This window comes from Nansenia antarctica, assembly GCF_963989245.1.
Source record: "Nansenia antarctica genome assembly, chromosome: 13".
NCBI lineage: Eukaryota > Metazoa > Chordata > Actinopteri > Argentiniformes > Microstomatidae > Nansenia > Nansenia antarctica.
In genome coordinates this window covers 15,379,179-15,397,273 of record NC_137683.1, presented here as the reverse complement: position 1 = coordinate 15,397,273, position 18,095 = coordinate 15,379,179, and the positions used below count along the sequence as shown (strand labels likewise).

Here is an 18,095-nt window from a genome sequence, read left to right as displayed (position 1 = left end):
CTCCTAGGAAACACAAAATGGTCATGGTAATCAACGTCTGTCCTTGGTAAAACTATCCAACATTCGTCGACCAACAGTTGTTTTTTTTCATCAAGACCCTGGATGTTCCATGATGTAAATGTAGCTTGGTCGTTACCCTCAGTTGACGGCTAGGCCATGAGCCTTAGAGGATCTACCTGGACCAGGCCTTTCTCTGTTTGGATTTAGTGCCACTCTTGTCGAGACCGCCAATAGAGGCTGCAGCGGTGGCTGGTGGTGGCGGCGGCGGCAGTGGTGGGAGGACCTTCACACACACAGACATTGGGATATATTTACAAAAGCACGTTCCACCATGAGGATATCCACCAGCTCCTGTCTCTGTCCTTTCCTTGTCTGCCTCTGTTTCTTCCAGAGGTGCTCTGGAGCCAGCCACCATGGCCCAATCAAAGTGCCCACCAAGAACCAGACCAAACTGGCCAATGGAGAGACAGAGGTGCACCACAGGCCTAAGAGGGGATGGATCTGGAATCAATTCTTTGTTTTAGAAGAACACATGGGACCAGACGCTCAGTATGTGGGAAAGGTATTGTTTGTCCTACTTTAAAACAAAATGTGTATATAACGAATGTAATAATTCATAATCATTTCAGTGCATATGTTAAATAGCTTTTTGATCCCAGGAAACTTGAATAGCTAGCTTGCTCTGTCTTTTTCTGTGTTCTTGCACATTGGAAATATGTGTTGTGGCAGGAACAGGTTCTTTTTTTAAGGAGATTGTCTTGTTGGTATTCCAGCTGCTTTTGTTCTCTCTACTTATGTGGTAGAAAATATCATTTGTGAATATTTCAAGACGTCTGACCAAGCTCTTCTCATGTTAAAGTGCAATGTATTATTCAGTCCAATTAAGGACTCTCATCAGAAAGTCTAGCACTTTAGGCACCTCTGCTAGGGTGGATGAGGTTTGACTGTGAAAATAGAGATCTACATCAAACCTTCAGTTCCAAAAATATAAAAACGTTGCCTCTCTTTTGGAATGAGCCACAGTATGAAAATTGGCCGGCGATACATTATGGGGCCTCGGGCTCTTGCTTGCATTAATAGTTAAAATACTGTAATATATGAATGCCACACTTGCAATTTGTCACCCAGACTGGGAGAGAGAGAGAGAAACAGGAGATAACTGGTCTCTTATTCAGAGGGCAAGAGTATCCTAGCAGGTCTGGTCAGCGGTCACCGCAGTGACTTATGTGTTAGTTCCACAATAAGCCAAGGGAGACTGGTTAAGACCTATGCTTGCAGATTGCCTTGCCCTTATCTCCTGAAATGTTGAAATGTGTTTCTCTGCTGCAGTGATCATTATTCTCGGCACTCAGGCACAAGCTAATCCCCTCAACCGCACTCAGAGAGACAGAGAACGAGGGAGGCGGATCACTCCTTTGACTGCCCCGTATGTCTGTATTTCAACAAGAGCATGGTGCGGAAAAAAATTAAAGGTCCGGAGGGACGACAGATAGAGGGGGGGAAAAAGGATGAGAAAACAAACAGTAAAACCTCAATATCCTCTGAATATTATCATGACAACAGAGCATACATGCATGCATGTCTTAATCACAGATGCCCTGCAGGAAAACATGTATACTTAAAGGTGATATTTATTAGTGAAACATGACATGCTAACATTACATACGTAGATAACATAGATGCCTGACTGAACAATACAATCCCAAGGTGCCACCAAAACATCCTCTTAGCTGGAGAAGTATTAGCTGAAGAATTCTGATCGAAATGGTATTATTTTATAATGGTTAGCCTAATCAGTGCACTAATTGCATGAAAGAGTAATTACTTTCATGGATTATATTATCATTAAATACAGCAGCTTGCTTTGAAGTTTCTGATTGTTTAGCAGGCTCTATCATGTTGAAATAAAATTGGCCATCCCCCTTGCTCACCTTTGTGTGTGTGTGTGTGTGTGTGTGTGTGTGTGTGTGTGTGTGTGTGTGTGTATGTATGTGTGTGTGTGTGTGTGTGTGTGTGTATGTGTGTGTGTATGCATACAGTATGTGACATAAATACATCAAAATATATATGTAAAAATATGTATAACATAGATATTGGAAATATATGTAGATACACAAACCTACAAACCTTTCATCTCATCCATTGGGAGCAGCAAAATCTACCACTTAAACTAAATTATTTTAAGGGATGTTCCACTCTAAATAAACTAAAATATTGTCCACTTACCTTGGCTACAGCTGACTCTCCAAGACAATATTGAAGAACATTTTAAAATGCAGTCATGTGATTAGTTTAGTGTAGTTTATTTCAAAAATATATTTAAATCCATTTTGTTACTAATACATTTTATAAACTTAGTATATAGACATACACTCACCGGCCACTTTATTATGTACACCTTTTCAACTGCATGTTAACGCAAATATTTAATCAGCCAATCATGTGGCAGCAGTTCAATGCATTTAGGCATGTAGACATGGTCAAGACGATCTGCTGAAGTTCAAACCAGCATCAGAATGGGAAAGAAAGGTGATTTAAGTGACTTTGAACATGGCCTGGGTGTTGGTGCCAGACGGGCTGTTTTGAGTATTTCAGAAAGTGCTGATCTACTGGGATTTTCCTGCACAACCATCTCTAGGGGTAACTTTTTTTTTCTTCTGAAAATGGTCAGAAAAAGAGAAAATATCCAGTGAGCGGCAGTTCTCTGGGCAAAAATGGTGGTGATGGTGTAATGGTGTGAGGGATATTTTCTTGGCACAAATCTTCAGCAACTGTCTGATGTTATAATGTCAATATAGACCGAAATCTCAGGAATGTTTCCAGCACGTTGTTGAAACTATGCCATGAAGAATTAAGGCAATTCTGAAGGCAAAAGAGGGGGTCCAACCCGGTACCAGCAAGGTGTACCTAATAAAGTGGCCGGTGAGTGTATATATAAATAAATGTGGATTTTCTACCATATATTTAAATATATTTTCATCCATTACCTTTCCAAATGGGTTTCCCTGTAGGTGAATGGCTCTTTTTGATGTCAATGTTCATAGTGCTGTAATAGTAGGTTTTGAAGATCAAGAATGACAGTCAACAACAATCAACGAATCAACAATACAATATAATATATGTACAAATAAAACAGTGACAATAGTAGTAATAATATAGTGTAGTGTAGTGTAAGTACTGCAGCAGCAGAAATGGTTGCAATTTGATGGCAGCTACTAGATTGTTATCATAAGTGCAATATTGAAATACAACTGTGAACATTTCAAACCTGCAAACTGCGACACTTTAAATGAATGTGCAATAATACTATGTGCAATAATACTATGTGCAATAATACTATGTGCAATATGACAACCCTTGTGTACATAAGGTTCAGAGATAGGAAATGTTAGGATATTTATAGCATAGCATAGAGTACAGCACAGTGTTTTATTTGTATAGTATAGTAGTATAGTATAGTGGATAAGTGGATATAGCCTTTATTTATGTAAACCAGCTCTTTTCCCTCCTTGTTTTTAGTATAATTATTTTTTTCCAAGCACCAGGGGAGCCCCCCCCCCCTCCTAAATGTCGTTGTATGGTACCTGTACTGTATTAATGACAATAAAGACCATTCATTCATTCATTCATTCATTCAATAATAACAACATAGGCCTACTATTTACTAGACATTGTATTATTAGTTAGTAATACAATGTCAAGAGCATGCAACAGCAATAGTTACTGTACATTATTGCGAAGAATAAATCGCGAAGTAAAAAAGCATTGGATGTGCACTGTAATGTGTTTAAAGTCAAACATTACACAATCCAACCACATGCTGAGAATTACTCTGCAGTTGCCAATGTGTACGTATCTCTTCCCCACACACAGGAGAATGGATGCAGGCAGGACAGAATGACTTCTGGGAATGAGAGCGAAGGCCAGTCTGTCAATCTCATTTAATCCCCCTGGTGGTATCCTACATAATCCCCAGTGACACCCCTCTGGGGACTGATGCATTTGGGGAAATGACAGGTCTATGTTGAGTGAAAGGCAAATGCAAGGCAGGGGACAGGCCTTGTGAAGATATGTTCAGTAGAGACTAGAGACACCCATTGGGAAGAATGACTGTCTACATGCCACTCAGAACACCACCCGATGCCATGATGTTGTTCAACTTGTACAGCAGTATGCTTTCCTTAGATGACAATGCCTGTGCAATGTTGATGGTCGGTAATGAGCTGTTGTGGGATTTCAATTGTACTGTATTCTGTCGAGTTGTCTTTCTGTAAGTAGTTTGGATATAATGGAATGTAATTTGTGATTAGGTACTTACAATATGTGTTACTGAGCCTCTCAAAAGAACAGTTGACAGTTGAAAAAAAAGAAAAAAAGATTTGTCCAAAACCAGAAATGTCCTACATGCAGTTTTAGACATTTGAATGGCTTTTGATAGATCTGGTGCTTAAAAGTAGACTAAGAGGAATCACCCCTGTGTGTCTTATTCAATGTTCATTTGCAGAACAAAATGCCAACGTCTACGAAAGGTGGCTAAATGTTTTATTCATACAGCTATAAATGGATTGTGCTTTGACAGAATCAGGCAACTGTCTTGTATTTAATGGTACGACGGTGGAAAAAGTGAAGTAAGGGTTTTACTTAAATTGCTTTTCTTCCATGCTTTGCAAAATAGGAGCTGAGCGCTTGCTGAGTTCTGAATGCTCATTACCCATTGAGTGGTAATTTAGAATGAAATAAAATACACTGCCACAGCTCATACCACTCCTTGTTTGTAATAGAGAAAAGCTAAGATAATTGCTCTTTAGAGAACCCAAACCCAATTAAAGTTATACTGTATCATCTCAGTATATAAGATTGTGTGCTTGTGTTTGCGTGCATATGTGTGTGTGTGTGTGTGTGTGTGTGTGTGCATGTGTGCATGTGTGTGTGTGTGTGTGTGTGTGTGTGTGTGTGTGTGTGTGTGTGTGTGTGTGCGCGTGCGCGTCTGCGTGTGCGTGTGTGTGTATGTGAAGTGATGGAGAGATGCATTGATTTTTCTCTGGCTGGGATCTTGGGGATCAGATCAGAAAGCTTCACAACTGCTCTGTTCCAGATAGGGTCATGGTGTGAACAACCACAGGTGATTACATAATGCAGGCCGTGGATCACACACTGGTAGACCAAGGCCAACTTACCAATTCATCTACTCCATTGCAGGAGGCACTATTTGAAAACCGCTGTTTTGCAAACGTCTTATTGGTGTTTAAGTTAATTTCCCTTTCATCTGTAACCCAGATGTTCGATTTTCAGCAAAGCTTGTCATGTTAGTGCCACATAGACCCCTCCGATTGAAAACTGCTGTAAGGTCCATTGATTGCTAGCTATGGAAACATGCAGCAGAATGTCCATGTTCCCAAAGTTGATCAGCTAGCGTTTTCATTTCTGTATCATTAACTCAACACCGAGATGCAGCAGTGAGTGGCGGCAGTATTAAATAAGTGTCAAGACTGATTCCCAGACTCTAATAATCTCATTACTGTACATCAAGAAGTCAACCATCCCGCAGGGAGACAACGTTTCATTTTAGCTCTCTCTAGCAGAAGTCAAAATGGAGGACAACCATTAAGGGTGGATCACAGTGATGTGCATCAACGGCACGTCTTTATCACGCCCCCATCGCAATCTCCCGACGCACGGTCATTAGCCACGTGCTCCATCATCAAGGTGCCGCTGACTGTGACTGTTACGAATCAATCGCAGAGAGAGAGAGCTCTGAGGATTTGATTGGGGGAAGCATGGCCGAAACGCAGCGATAATCAGACAATCAAGCGCACCCACATAAAAAGTGATTAAGTCCTCTTGAGCGAAGAATAAGGGCTGAGATTTAATCAGAAACCAGCCCTCCTCACTAATTGCAAATATGAGGCCCTGCCTGACACTGATGATGATCCAACCCCCGTTTTTTCCGAACACCGTCCCTCTCCTCTCCACGCCCCCTGTTTCTGGAATGAGTGCCCCTCCTCATCCCACACACACACACACACAAGCTCACACACCATCAACTCCAACCTTCCTATCAGCACTTTCCCATTCCAAGATTGCAGAGTTTAAATTCTTTAAAGTCATACGTGTGGTGTCAAGTTAAGCAGGAGTTCGATCCGTCCCTTCCGAATACAGTTGTGTCTGTCTGATTGCTGCAGCTGGTGTATGTGACAGCGTAGAAAGCAATATGGGCATAAACACATGCATACACACACACACACACACACACACACACACACACACACACACAACAACACGATAATCAGTTCAGATAATCACATCCCAATGAGTAGACATGCATTCTAATGTGGCAAAGGAAATGTCAAAGGGTAGAGCAGCACACCCTCTCTGGCTGTTTGATGAAGTCTGTCTGAGGTTTGTCTAAGGACATGTCAGTTCCAGCCACTGACTTTAGACCCCCAGACTCTCTGATCCCTTTAAACTCCAGTGTAATGCATTGCCTGCAGACAGCCACCAGCCACACGCCAGTCATCCATTCGTTTTAGGCCTTATAAACGTACCATACAGAGAGATCAACACCCCACTCCCACTCTGCAGCCAAATAGAGGTCTATGTCTTCCTGGGTAGAAAACATAAAACCCAACCAAGATCATAGAGGTCACCCCCCTGCCCCAGTAGCCAATCATAACATCTAATGACGTTTTGCCTGCCTTGAGGAACGCTCTTTGTTTCTTTGTTTTGTCTATGTGGCTTGGCCCACACATACCCTCTGTAGGGCATTGCAGTCATATTTTATTGGCCTTTAAGATTCCCCCACACACACTGGGGTCTGGGGATGTATATTAAACTCTTATCCAGCCAGTTTCATGGATGAACAAAACTGACACTAATTACATTCAATAGTCAGAGAGTCATGACATTTTCATTAATAAACTATAAATAAAAGATCCTAGTAGCTGAAGCTATAAGAAGTAGGCCTACACTCAACAGAAATCGAGCTGTGTGTGCAGGACTATGTGACAGCACATGGTGCCTGTCACAGGCCGGGAGATGAATGATGTAGTCCCTAGCCACTGATCTTAGATCATTTGCATTTTTCCACCAAATGGTTAAGGATATGAGTTGTAAACTGATCCGAGATCTGTCCCGAGAGTGCAACTTCCTAGGGCCACAGGTCCAGACTATCAGTATTGATCTGATTAGGTGATATGATTTATATGCCACTGGGGTGGTTCTCGGGTGGCCTAACAGTGTCTTGCCCCAGTGTTTGATGTCAGTGTAATGACCCGCAACCCGTCAGCACTTTTTATCTCCCATAGCTTTGGGAAGGGAACAATCACCATAGGCTATGCATCAGTGGTTCAGGCTTTACCCAGAATGATATATTAGCCATTGCCAAATAAGTCAATGGCTAAATTAGCACTCTGACTGCAGACCTAAATGAAATGTATGTGCTTCTGTTGTGGAGTACTTTTTTGACCATGTAAGTGGTTCCATCCATTTTGTAAGGAGGAGTGTGCAGCACCTCCTGAGATATAGAGTGTTCATTTTGGGACCCTTCTTTAGATTTGGTCTGGTTTGGCCATGTTGGTCATTTTGACTAAAATAGCCTGAAGCTTTAGTCATATTTTTCAAAATGATGAAAACTATGGGACGTTTTAGTGGACTCTCATTTCATTTGAGTCACGTCACATTTGTATTGCCTCACTAACCCATAGTAAACATGACTGACCTCCTTGTGTGAAAACCTATAGCTTGCCCTACTAACATATTTATAACATTATTCTCTTCCCCCCCAATTTGCATAATTAGCAGCATAACACATAACTCTCGAGCAGATTGCAAATCACACTCATGGGCAGGGCACATAAAGGGCAGTAAGCCTGATCAATGCAAAAACAAGGTCTGTATTTGAGATGGTCAGCCTCAGCAAGGCAATGTGCATATTCACTGTTATGACTTTACAGCAGTTGATTTGTTAATCAGTCATTCTGAACGGCATTCTCAAACGCCAAGACTGTCTTGAGATTTGTCGTGGGTGCGAAAGCTTTCTTCTCCCATGGAAACTTTGCATTCTTGTTTGGTCGACATGATAACTAGCCCCTTTTTCTGCCAATAGTAAGTGTGTGCCTGTTTGCGTCAATATCTGCTTTTCAACAGTGGTGCCAGTGGGTGCAAAGGCTTACTGACGACCAGCTACTGCTCAAATCCCGGTGCTTGGAGCCTAGTGAAGAAGCCTGTTCAAATGTTGCTTTCTACTCCCACCTGTATGGTTTTCAGTTTGTTTACATTCTGCAGTTTGCAAGGTGGCGAACTATGGAGACACTACCAACACATTGCATCAAATTCCCAACAGGTCCTGGTAACTTAAGCCCTTCATGACAATTGTATTAGCAAAAATATGCTATTCAAATCCAGTTGGTTGTGTAGTTACAGCTAACTAACTTGGATTATGCTTGCCACTCTCCAAATTCACTAAGCACTTGGATGATAAGAATATCCTTAAAACCGTGCCCCTATACCTTGTTGGTAGGACTGAGGGGGCTAGAGCACCGGATAGGCCTGAAGCAAGCCCTGTTGAAGCCCGGGAGTGACTGTGGAAAAGCAATCGGCATACTTGCAAATGACCTGGGAATATTATTTTTGCTGCCAATAACGACATTAATGCAACATTGCAATGACAACATGTTATAATTCCGCTAATGTCATGCAAAATCACCTCCACCTCTCCCAAAACTATTTTTTTCAGATTTTAGTCACAGAGATAATTTTGTCTGATTTGGTTTAATCTTGTTTTAGTCAAATAAAATGAAACATTCCAGGCTAGAGCACAACATCGATTGTTTTGTGTGGTATGGTTCATAGTTTTATCCTGGTCCTAAATAAGAGCTCACATTCAATGGGAACTTTGACTCCCACCTAATTACAGGTTTGATGTTTACCACAGAAAGGACAATTTGCTCTCATCAAGAGGTAAGCTTGCAATCAGCAGCAGCTTTTTAATTGGTGTTTAATTTGCTCAGTTTTGATTAGATTTGGCCTCAGCACCTTCACTGCTCACGTTGTGAAATAAAGGGTGAGGGTGGGTGGTTCCTACTGTAGAATGAAACAGTTATTAGGCCTGTTTTGGATGTCCTGTCTTGCTATTTTGTATTTGTCTAAGTTGGAATATAATTGGAATTCAATAGCCTGTTAATGCCAGTGCAAATCAGATGATGACTGGACTGTGACTTCAATGTGCCCTGGGGGAGCTGTCCTCCAGGCCTTGAGTTCTTTGTCAATACAGTATATCACAGCCAACAAGAACAAGCCTTGCTGCAGTGTGTGTCACTCAGTCAAGCTCATAGGCTCAATGGTTGACTACATGATTCTGCAATGAATGTTGAGAAGTTGCTAATGAGGACAGTGCTAATACACTTAGCAACAACACGTAATTACAGTATGCCTGAATTCAAAATAATCTATTTAGCCACATGGCTAGCTAATTGATGATTAACATTCTAATTCAATAAGAACATTGGAATGAAAAATAATATTCAAATCTACTTGCTGTGTTAGAGCACAATGTACATGATGAAGACTTGCCTATTACTTTGCACCTTATCTCCTTTGAAATCAGTTGTGAGTTGTTGTTGTCATGTATTATTGATGAGAAAGAATGGTAAATGGTTTGGATGGTAATGTTGCTCTTGTTGTACAGTGTCCTGGTTTGGAAATGCAGGGGAATATTATTAAATGTGACAGCAGCTGGTGAAACCAAGGACAAGTCGCCAACCAATCAAAATGTTCAGACTTTTATTCAGAAAAGTTGTTGAAAATCAATGACACACTTGCTAGTCAAGCCAAAACATTGCAATGCAATTGCAATAACTAGGTAGTAGTGGGAATGGGGATTACTCACCGAATCCATTGCATTGCAATGTTTTGGCTTGACTACCGAGTGTGCCATTGATTTTCAACAACGCTGACATTTATTTACATTTTTCAGAATAACAGTCAGAATGGTCCGTCGGTTGGCGACTGTTCCCAGTTTCACCAGCTGCTGTCACAAATGTCTATATCATGAAGTTTTACTGAAACCCTGCAATGTAATTTGCACACATGATACAATCCTCCAGCTACCAATTATAGTAGTTTTCCTCTCCGTCTTAGTGGAATAAGAAGCAGCAGTCAGTTTATAAGGATTTCACTAAACGAAAACTTTAATCTGAAAAGATGTCACACTTACCCAGACCCACCTAAATGATACAGGCTACTGTGATGCTTAAATAGGAGATATTGAATATGCTATGAGTTATCTATCACTATCTAACAGAGGTTTGCCTCATCACCGTGCTCTGTAGCATTGGGCCATGCATATACAGCTTCTCTCCCAAATCTCTCCATACCTTCTTGTATTTTTGACTGACATATATTTAAAAAGTCTCAAAATAGATACAACTTCAAAGATGAACTAATCTAAGACGTGTGGTTTAGCAATGCGTTTAGTCATGTTCCATGTCTGGTTTCAATGCGTTTAGTCATGTTCCATGTCTGGTTTCAATGCGTTTAGTCATGTTCCATGTCTGGTTTCAATGCGTTTAGTCATGTTCCATGTCTGGTTTCAATGCGTTTAGTCATGTTCCATGTCTGGTTTCAATGCGTTTAGTCATGTTCCATGTCTGGTTTCAATGCGTTTAGTCATGTTCCATGTCTGGTTTCAATGCCCTTTAGTCATGTTCCATGTCTGGTTTCAATGCGTTTAGTCATGTTCCATGTCTGGTTTCAATGCGTTTAGTCATGTTCCATGTCTGGTTTCAATGCGTTTAGTCATGTTCCATGTCTGGTTTCTTTTCCAGCTGCACTCCAACTCAGACAAAGGGGATGGATCCGTGCGGTACATTCTGAGTGGGGACGGTGCTGGGACTATATTTGTCATTGATGAGGTGACGGGAGACATTCACGCCACGAAGAGTCTGGATCGGGAAAGGAAAGGTCACTATGTCCTACACGCACAAGCCTTCGACCGTCACACTGAAAAGGCCCTGGAACCAAAGTCGGAATTCATCATCAAAGTCCAAGACATCAATGACAATGCCCCAAAATTTCTGGATGGCCCCTTTGTAGCTTCTGTGCCTGAGATGTCAGAATTGGGTAAGGACTGCCCAGTTATATTTGTCATGTGGTTCCAATGAGTGTACTTGTGTTTTGCAATATGACTTCTGAAGGATAAGACTTGGCAGCCATTTTGGTTTGGCCGTTCTACGTGAGCAACCTTTATCTAAGAAATGCACGCTAAGCAACACTTATTTTGGCTAGATACATGTTTGTTCATCTCTTTTATTTTAGGAGGCATCAGAATCTCAAGGTAGAGACACTTTGGTTTGGTATTGCTGTAGAACAACAAAGTTTGACACATCTTTTGCCTACTCTATATAGTTGAATTACACACTGTATCATTATATAAAATGGTTAAAGTCAACGTGTCAATGGTAAAAGCCTTACATAGACAGGCACTACATCTGGACAGTGAAAATGTGTAAAATGTTCAATTGAATTCCTTTCCCCCCCTCTTGGTGGTTTTGTTTCATTTCCATATATTCATCTTCTGCACTCGAATGGAGTCTTCTTCTTTTTTGTTTTTATTTTCCTACTCCGGCTCTGATGGTTCCCTGGGGTGGGCAGGTCTTTATGAAGAACTCTATAGTGCCTCCCCATCATCCCACCGCCGAGACTGTGGAATCCTCCACATCAACAGAGAAAAATCCTCCACTCACCTCCTCTGAGACAGTTGCTCCTGAAATGCCCAGCATCATGTGGCAAACATCTTTGTTAATCTAATTTATTCTACCCATTCCCTTTTTAGCTCGGGTGAACAAAAGCCACTCTTCTTTCAGTCCAATGGACTCTGCCTTGCAGTGGAATAGAAATAGATTGTTGTGCTGAAAACCTTTCAGACTGGATCTCAAAAGGTCTGCTTGTTGTCCAAATGGTGACGAGCTTTTGTCATGGTCTTTTTTCCTCAGAAAGATGTAGGACCGTTGGATTCAGTTGCCATGGTTGTCCCATAAATGTCACCTTTTGTGTTCCTTGAGCCACTGTCAATATGTCCAAATTCATATTTTTTTGTGGTCCTAAAAAATCTCTCCTCTTTGGACATTTTCAAAACCTCATTGAAGAATTGTGTGGGTATTGAAGAGAACGGTGAACACCAATGGCAGGACCCCGACGTTTTCTTCGAATTTGGGGCCATGTCCTTCCTGAAACATTGTGCCGTCTCGCACTACACACATTGTGTTGTGTAGACATTCATTATTAGGCTCTGCCAGAGAGATTCACCCTTTTCAAAGTTTCCCTGTTGGCTGCAGACTTCAATGCCAGGTACACATGTAGAATCCATCACCGATGCCCCAAGGCGAAGGAATCAAGGACCGCGAAGGGGAAAATAATTACCCTTTCTTCCCGCCCCTCCTTTTTGCTACTGTCCATTAAAGCCATTCCTCTTCGGCTTGGCGTCTGTGGCGTCAAATCGGCTGTAACAATCAACTGTCCTCACCCTCCAGAGCACTAATCCGCCTGCATTTGTCAATACGGGTGCTCTCCAGCGCAGGAAGGGGCTGTCTGGGAGTGTGGCGGCTAATTGCCCGTGATGTTCTTTTTTTCGGTCTAAATTGATTAACTGGGCACGTGCCAGGTACTCCAACATTACCATTTCAACTCTCTCATTCAACTGAAGATTCTAAATTTCTGAGTGCCAGATGAAAGGGGGTATCAATTTCCCTTTTCATCTCCAGCACTCCTGTTTAACGATCTAAATGGATATACAGGAGGTGAAACGAAATCTATCTTTTCTTTCTGTCATATCACTGACTATATCCACAGCTGCAGGAAATGTTTATGTTAAAAAGATGGCAGAGGATGGCAGAGTATTTAGGCGGTTTTCATCCAATAAATATAAGATGTTAACAATCATTTGTGGTTATTTTGAAATTGCATTAGAGGAAATATTTTCTAGAACCTGTGAGTAAAGAAAGAGGTTTAAGACCCCCATACAAAAGATGAAACACAATTCAATCTCTCTCCTTTCCTCAACCTCAACACTTCTCAAGTGAGAAATGGGCTTTCCAATAGATGCTGTCACCCATCATAAAATACAGATCAATGCTACCGCAGAGTAGCCGGCGAGATAAAAGTAATTTTGTATACGACGGAGTGGTTTTACATTTCTCCAGCCGTATTACATGAAAACTTATTTTTGAGATGCTGTTTTACTAGGAGGATTTAAATGTCTCTTTCTTCCTGTCTGTTGCGGTCCGATTACCCTGTCAGTCTTCAGAGACACTCATCAGTCTGAGAGCCCAGGAAGAATGTTTGTAGCACCTACTTTTCTTGTGGAAGTTGGATAGCACACTTGTATTCAGTTAGCAACATCAATAGGCTAAGCGGTAAAGCAATTCATCAAGGCTTTGGTTAAATGTTGTCTTCCTACAAGAAGTGGCAATGTGGGCAGTCTCTGTTTTGCTGCGTTAGGTTGATTTTCACACAAGACAAGGAATAAAAAGAGCCTGGTCACTTTGAAACCCATTTCAGTTGGCCAACTTGAGCTTTCAAAACTGCATTACGTGTTTTGTGGTTGAGGCAATAAGTCAACATCAGACAGTATAGATAGATGGATTGAAACCAATGGGAGGTAATGAAAGTGAACGTGGACGAGCTAGGGGTAAGAATAAGATGAGATATGTGACCTGGGTTGTAAGAGGGAAAAGATGAGCTACCATCTGGGCCATACCACCAATGAAAGGAGAAATACCACCATACCACCAATGAAAGGAACATGTGCATTACAACAACTGTGTACCTTTGGACCATTTAAAATGGTAGCTAACAATGATAGATGTGTTCTTTTTTATACCCAAGGGAAGGTACTGTACATTCCTGCTGTAGATTTAAGAGCAGTAGTTTGGGGGAAAATATTATAGTATTTTACACTTGATGTCATTTATGTTGATGAGCTCTTAATTGTGTTGTCATTCCTTGGGGGGGGGGGATATGTAATTTGGTTCATAACAAAATATAGAGCTGCATGAAAACACAAAAACTACAGTGTAGTGAGAAATATTACATTCCCATTGTATCTTGGTAATTAAAATCTAATTATGAATAGATTAAATTGCACAAATAGCTATTGTTTTCTGAGACGTTGATCAGAAAATGTACAATAATACTATGTCCTTTATCTTTCATGAACTTGATCATTTTCGACTAAAGCATGTGGATAATTTATTAGCAGTACAAATCATCCATAAAGACAAAATCAAATAATCATATGGAGATTCAGAGAAAAAAATCAGAGAAGTCTAATGCTTGATTTTTTATAATATGATGTTTCTTTTCAGGTACGAGTGTATTCAAAGTTACTGCAACAGATGCTGATGACCCCACCTATGGAAACAGTGCCAGGGTTGTCTACAGTATTCTCCAAGGACAGCCATATTTCTCTGTTGATCCCAAATCTGGTAAGACAGAAGTATACTCATTCCCTGACCTTGACTGTGTATACGCCTACACATACTGTAATGTGTGTCCACTGTGTCTAACGTTATCATGTGTATTTCCATGAACACCACAGGGGGTACACTATCATTGTTATAGGCTACTTACAATGTTTATATGTACATATGCAGCTGTTTGTTTTCACAACATTTCAAGGCATACCGTGTAAATAGATCTCCCCGCTATGAAACCTTGGTAACAAAGAGATTATTATAGCATTTCTGAGATCATAAAAAAACAGATGTAACCACTGTATAGCAATATAGCTCCACATGGTTTAGCACCCTATCTATAGTACTCTCTATCTGGGCCAACTAATGCTGTCCCCTTGGGGTCACAGGAAGCGTTTGTCTAGAAGCTCTCACAGACCCATTGTTTCTCGGCTTTAAAAAAGAAACAACTGACATAAAGTGCTTTGAAATAGTTTAAAACTGGAACTGTTTGCAAAATGCATCTTTTTGTCTGAGAGGTTCTTACAAGAATCTATAAAATGTTAATAGAGAAGAAGCCAAAGTACAGTATATTGTGTGTGTGTGTGTGTGTGTGTGTGTGTGTGTGTGTGTGTGTGTGTGTGTGTGTGTGTGTGTGTGTGTCTGTGTGTGTGTGGGTGGGTGGGTGGGTGGGTGGGTGGGTGGGTGGGTGTGCGTGTGCGTGTGTAAATGGTGTTTGTGCCTGAGTCTGTGATTGTTCAACATGAATAACATTTCACAAGAATTCTTGAGATTGAGTGCTGCAATTTCCATGAGCCCCCTCTGAACCTAACAAAAAGAACACTACAATGACGACATACATGAATCGATAAAGTTGACGTGAATGTAATTCCAAAAATGTCCCAGGGGAAAAACACAACTTGCAGAGACACAGCAATTTAACCAATGTATTGCAATAACATATACAATATCACGTAGGATAAAACTTTTTTTTCCCGCAATGTACCGGTATGTATGTCTGATGAAACTAAGATGGTTCCATCATCTAATTTATACCGGTGTCTTGAAACCTCAGCAAAAATCGGTTATTGTGTGTAAAATAACGTCTAGGCAAGTGTAACGGCCATATCTCTCTCCATATCCAGAATGCACTTGGTCATATCAGATGGGTTGTTCCGCTTGGACTGCCTTGGTATCTTGTCTGCATTGTAATTCAGCGTGGGGCACGCGGGGAGGCACAGGGACGTGATCGAAGACCTAGCCAGCTGCTCCTTCCTCCCCGCCGCAGCCTTACACCCAGGCATAATAACGCCCTGTCTCCTGTTGTTTTAACTACCAGCACCCCACCCCCTCCTCCCACAAACTAGGACATGCAACTCTCATCGGAACCATAGGACAAAAGGGCATGTGTTTCCTACCTATGTAACCTGTGATATTCAAAGGGAGGTTCTCTGAGGTTTCTGGCCCGGTGCCGCAGATGAGCCCTGCTATAGTAAACACTTTGCATCTGTTCGGGGGAGCACGTTAGCTTGCCAATATGTCCTCCTTTCTACATGCATCTGACTCCCGTGCTACGACTGTGCCACTCTCCCGGCCAAATCCTCTCTCTCATGTAGTACTAGGTAGATCAAACGGCCTGTTGTTTTGAGGTAGACTTTGTAACAAACCTGATCAGAGGAAATGCTACACAGAGGAGATAAATATAGTGTTGGGCCCCTGGGGCCTACACAGGAGTTCTGGAAGGATCCCTGAAGGAGTTTCTTAAATTTGACGCAAATCCTCAAAAGCGATAGAGAACATCAACAACAAACCGTTATGCAGTAGAACAGAAACAGAGAAGACAACAAACAGCTTCATCTGAAACGGCTCTCTCCTCTGAAATCCTCTGAGTCATGACTGTAGGAAAAAAAAAACTATTGCTGTTGCAAAATGATGTGAAACACTTCGTGTTACTGTCTATAACATTATTGATAGGCTTACCTTACTTTTTGATAGTCAACATCTAAGTCATGTCCTGAGGTGCAATTACCCTCATCATGGTAATTAGAAGCTTAGTTATTAATAGCTTACGCATTTCAACTGTAATGGGTTGTACGCATAGATAGAAAGACAGTGACAGTTGTTTGCACGATCAATGCGCACTTACATGTGAATCAAAGCCAGCAAGCACCCAGCCTCCAAAGAAGAGACACACACCCTGCATCACACCAGTATGTTGAAACGCTGGCTTATTGTTTTGCTGTTTTTCTCTCAGTCTATTTAGACCTTGTTTTCAATGAGCACCCTTATGATATTTCTCATGTGTGTGTATGGTACAGTATATGTGTCTGCGTAAAGGACTATGATGTTGATAATAACACCAAAAGTGGGCAGTCAATGTGTAATGATGTGGATAATGAATGAGCAAGCTCCCCGGATTTGTGGCTTATACCTGGCCAAAATAGTAACTAGAACAATTTTTTCCAATAAATCATTTAATTTGGGGGACATAATTATGCAATTATGCTACTTCACCTATGCTTTGGGCCAGCTTGATCTGAAAAGGATACATTAACCATGTTAATATTATTATTTTATTTATTATTATTATTATTATTATTATTATTTGTTCAATTGAAGTGGGGAATCTATTAAACAATGAATCAAGTTTGTATGGCCTGTGGCAATATTTTGACTGACTTATAATGGCTAATCATAACTCACATTCAGATGATCTGTTCCAAGTAACTTCCTCTAGTCTGTTCTCTCAGTGCAAAAAATCTCTTGTGCAAACACTGTGAGAAACTACACCCCAAGCGTGAGGCACCAATTATTGAAATGACTGTTTTCCAATTAAAATCTGCCAAAGGTATAACTTCAGGTAGACGTCAAGAGTTTACATGGTGATGGGCTTGCACAATCTATGCTCTTAGCTCCAACAACCATGACTTGTGTCAGTCTGCATTTGACATTATGACCTCTAATCACAATAAATCACTCTGGTCACTAAATGCAAGCTGTCATGTGGCAACCATGAATATACCTGATACCAAGTGCATGGCTGGAACAACTTGTATTAGAATGATCTGACCACTAATCTGACCACTGAAGATTTTCAGCGCCTTATCCTCACATTTATGGCATGTCAAGCAACTGGTGTGGTTCTATATCATTTTATACTGAGAAATAGAGAATCGCGAAATTTGGCGAATCTAGAGCAAAGAAGGCCAATTTCCTTCCTGTAAGTGGCGCAGTGAATAATTCTGACTACGGACACGGCCCATAACTTGTGTATTCACAGATTTGTATGATTGGTCCCCAAGAATAGTGACTTCATGACCAAGGACAGTTCTATAAATATGAGTCCCACCCATCGTTGGGGGCTTTTTGCTTTTTGCCTTGGCTTTGATGCCTGTTTGTCTGCTACTTTCTCTCTGCGCTCATGTGACTATGCTTAATAAAAGGCCTCTTTGGAGACAATTGATTTAAGCTCTTTGTGCTTTATAAGTTTTACTCAATCTATTAAGAATCAATTGAATCCACGACACAACATATTGTCTTTAATTGAACAGGAATATTTGTTTTGAATATATTATTTTCATCCTGACTAATGTCTCAAGTAGGCCTACACACAAAATAGATAAGTGTGATATATGCAATATTTAAGCA

At 41.0% G+C, this 18,095-nt stretch overlaps 1 protein-coding gene across 1 annotated transcript in view; it reads left to right on the top strand.

Annotated features, from left to right (window-relative positions):
* Positions 1-331: 331 nt before the first annotated feature.
* LOC308169571 (cadherin-18) overlaps positions 332-18,095 on the top strand; it is a gene marked incomplete at both ends in the record, with an annotated part of 64,724 nt that continues 46,960 nt past the window's right edge. The window contains 3 exons of the mRNA XM_080544252.1: positions 332-562; positions 10,824-11,118; positions 14,361-14,480. Of these exons, the coding sequence (XP_080400378.1) occupies positions 332-562; positions 10,824-11,118; positions 14,361-14,480 (646 nt within the window). The remainder of the gene's footprint in view (positions 563-10,823; positions 11,119-14,360; positions 14,481-18,095) is intronic.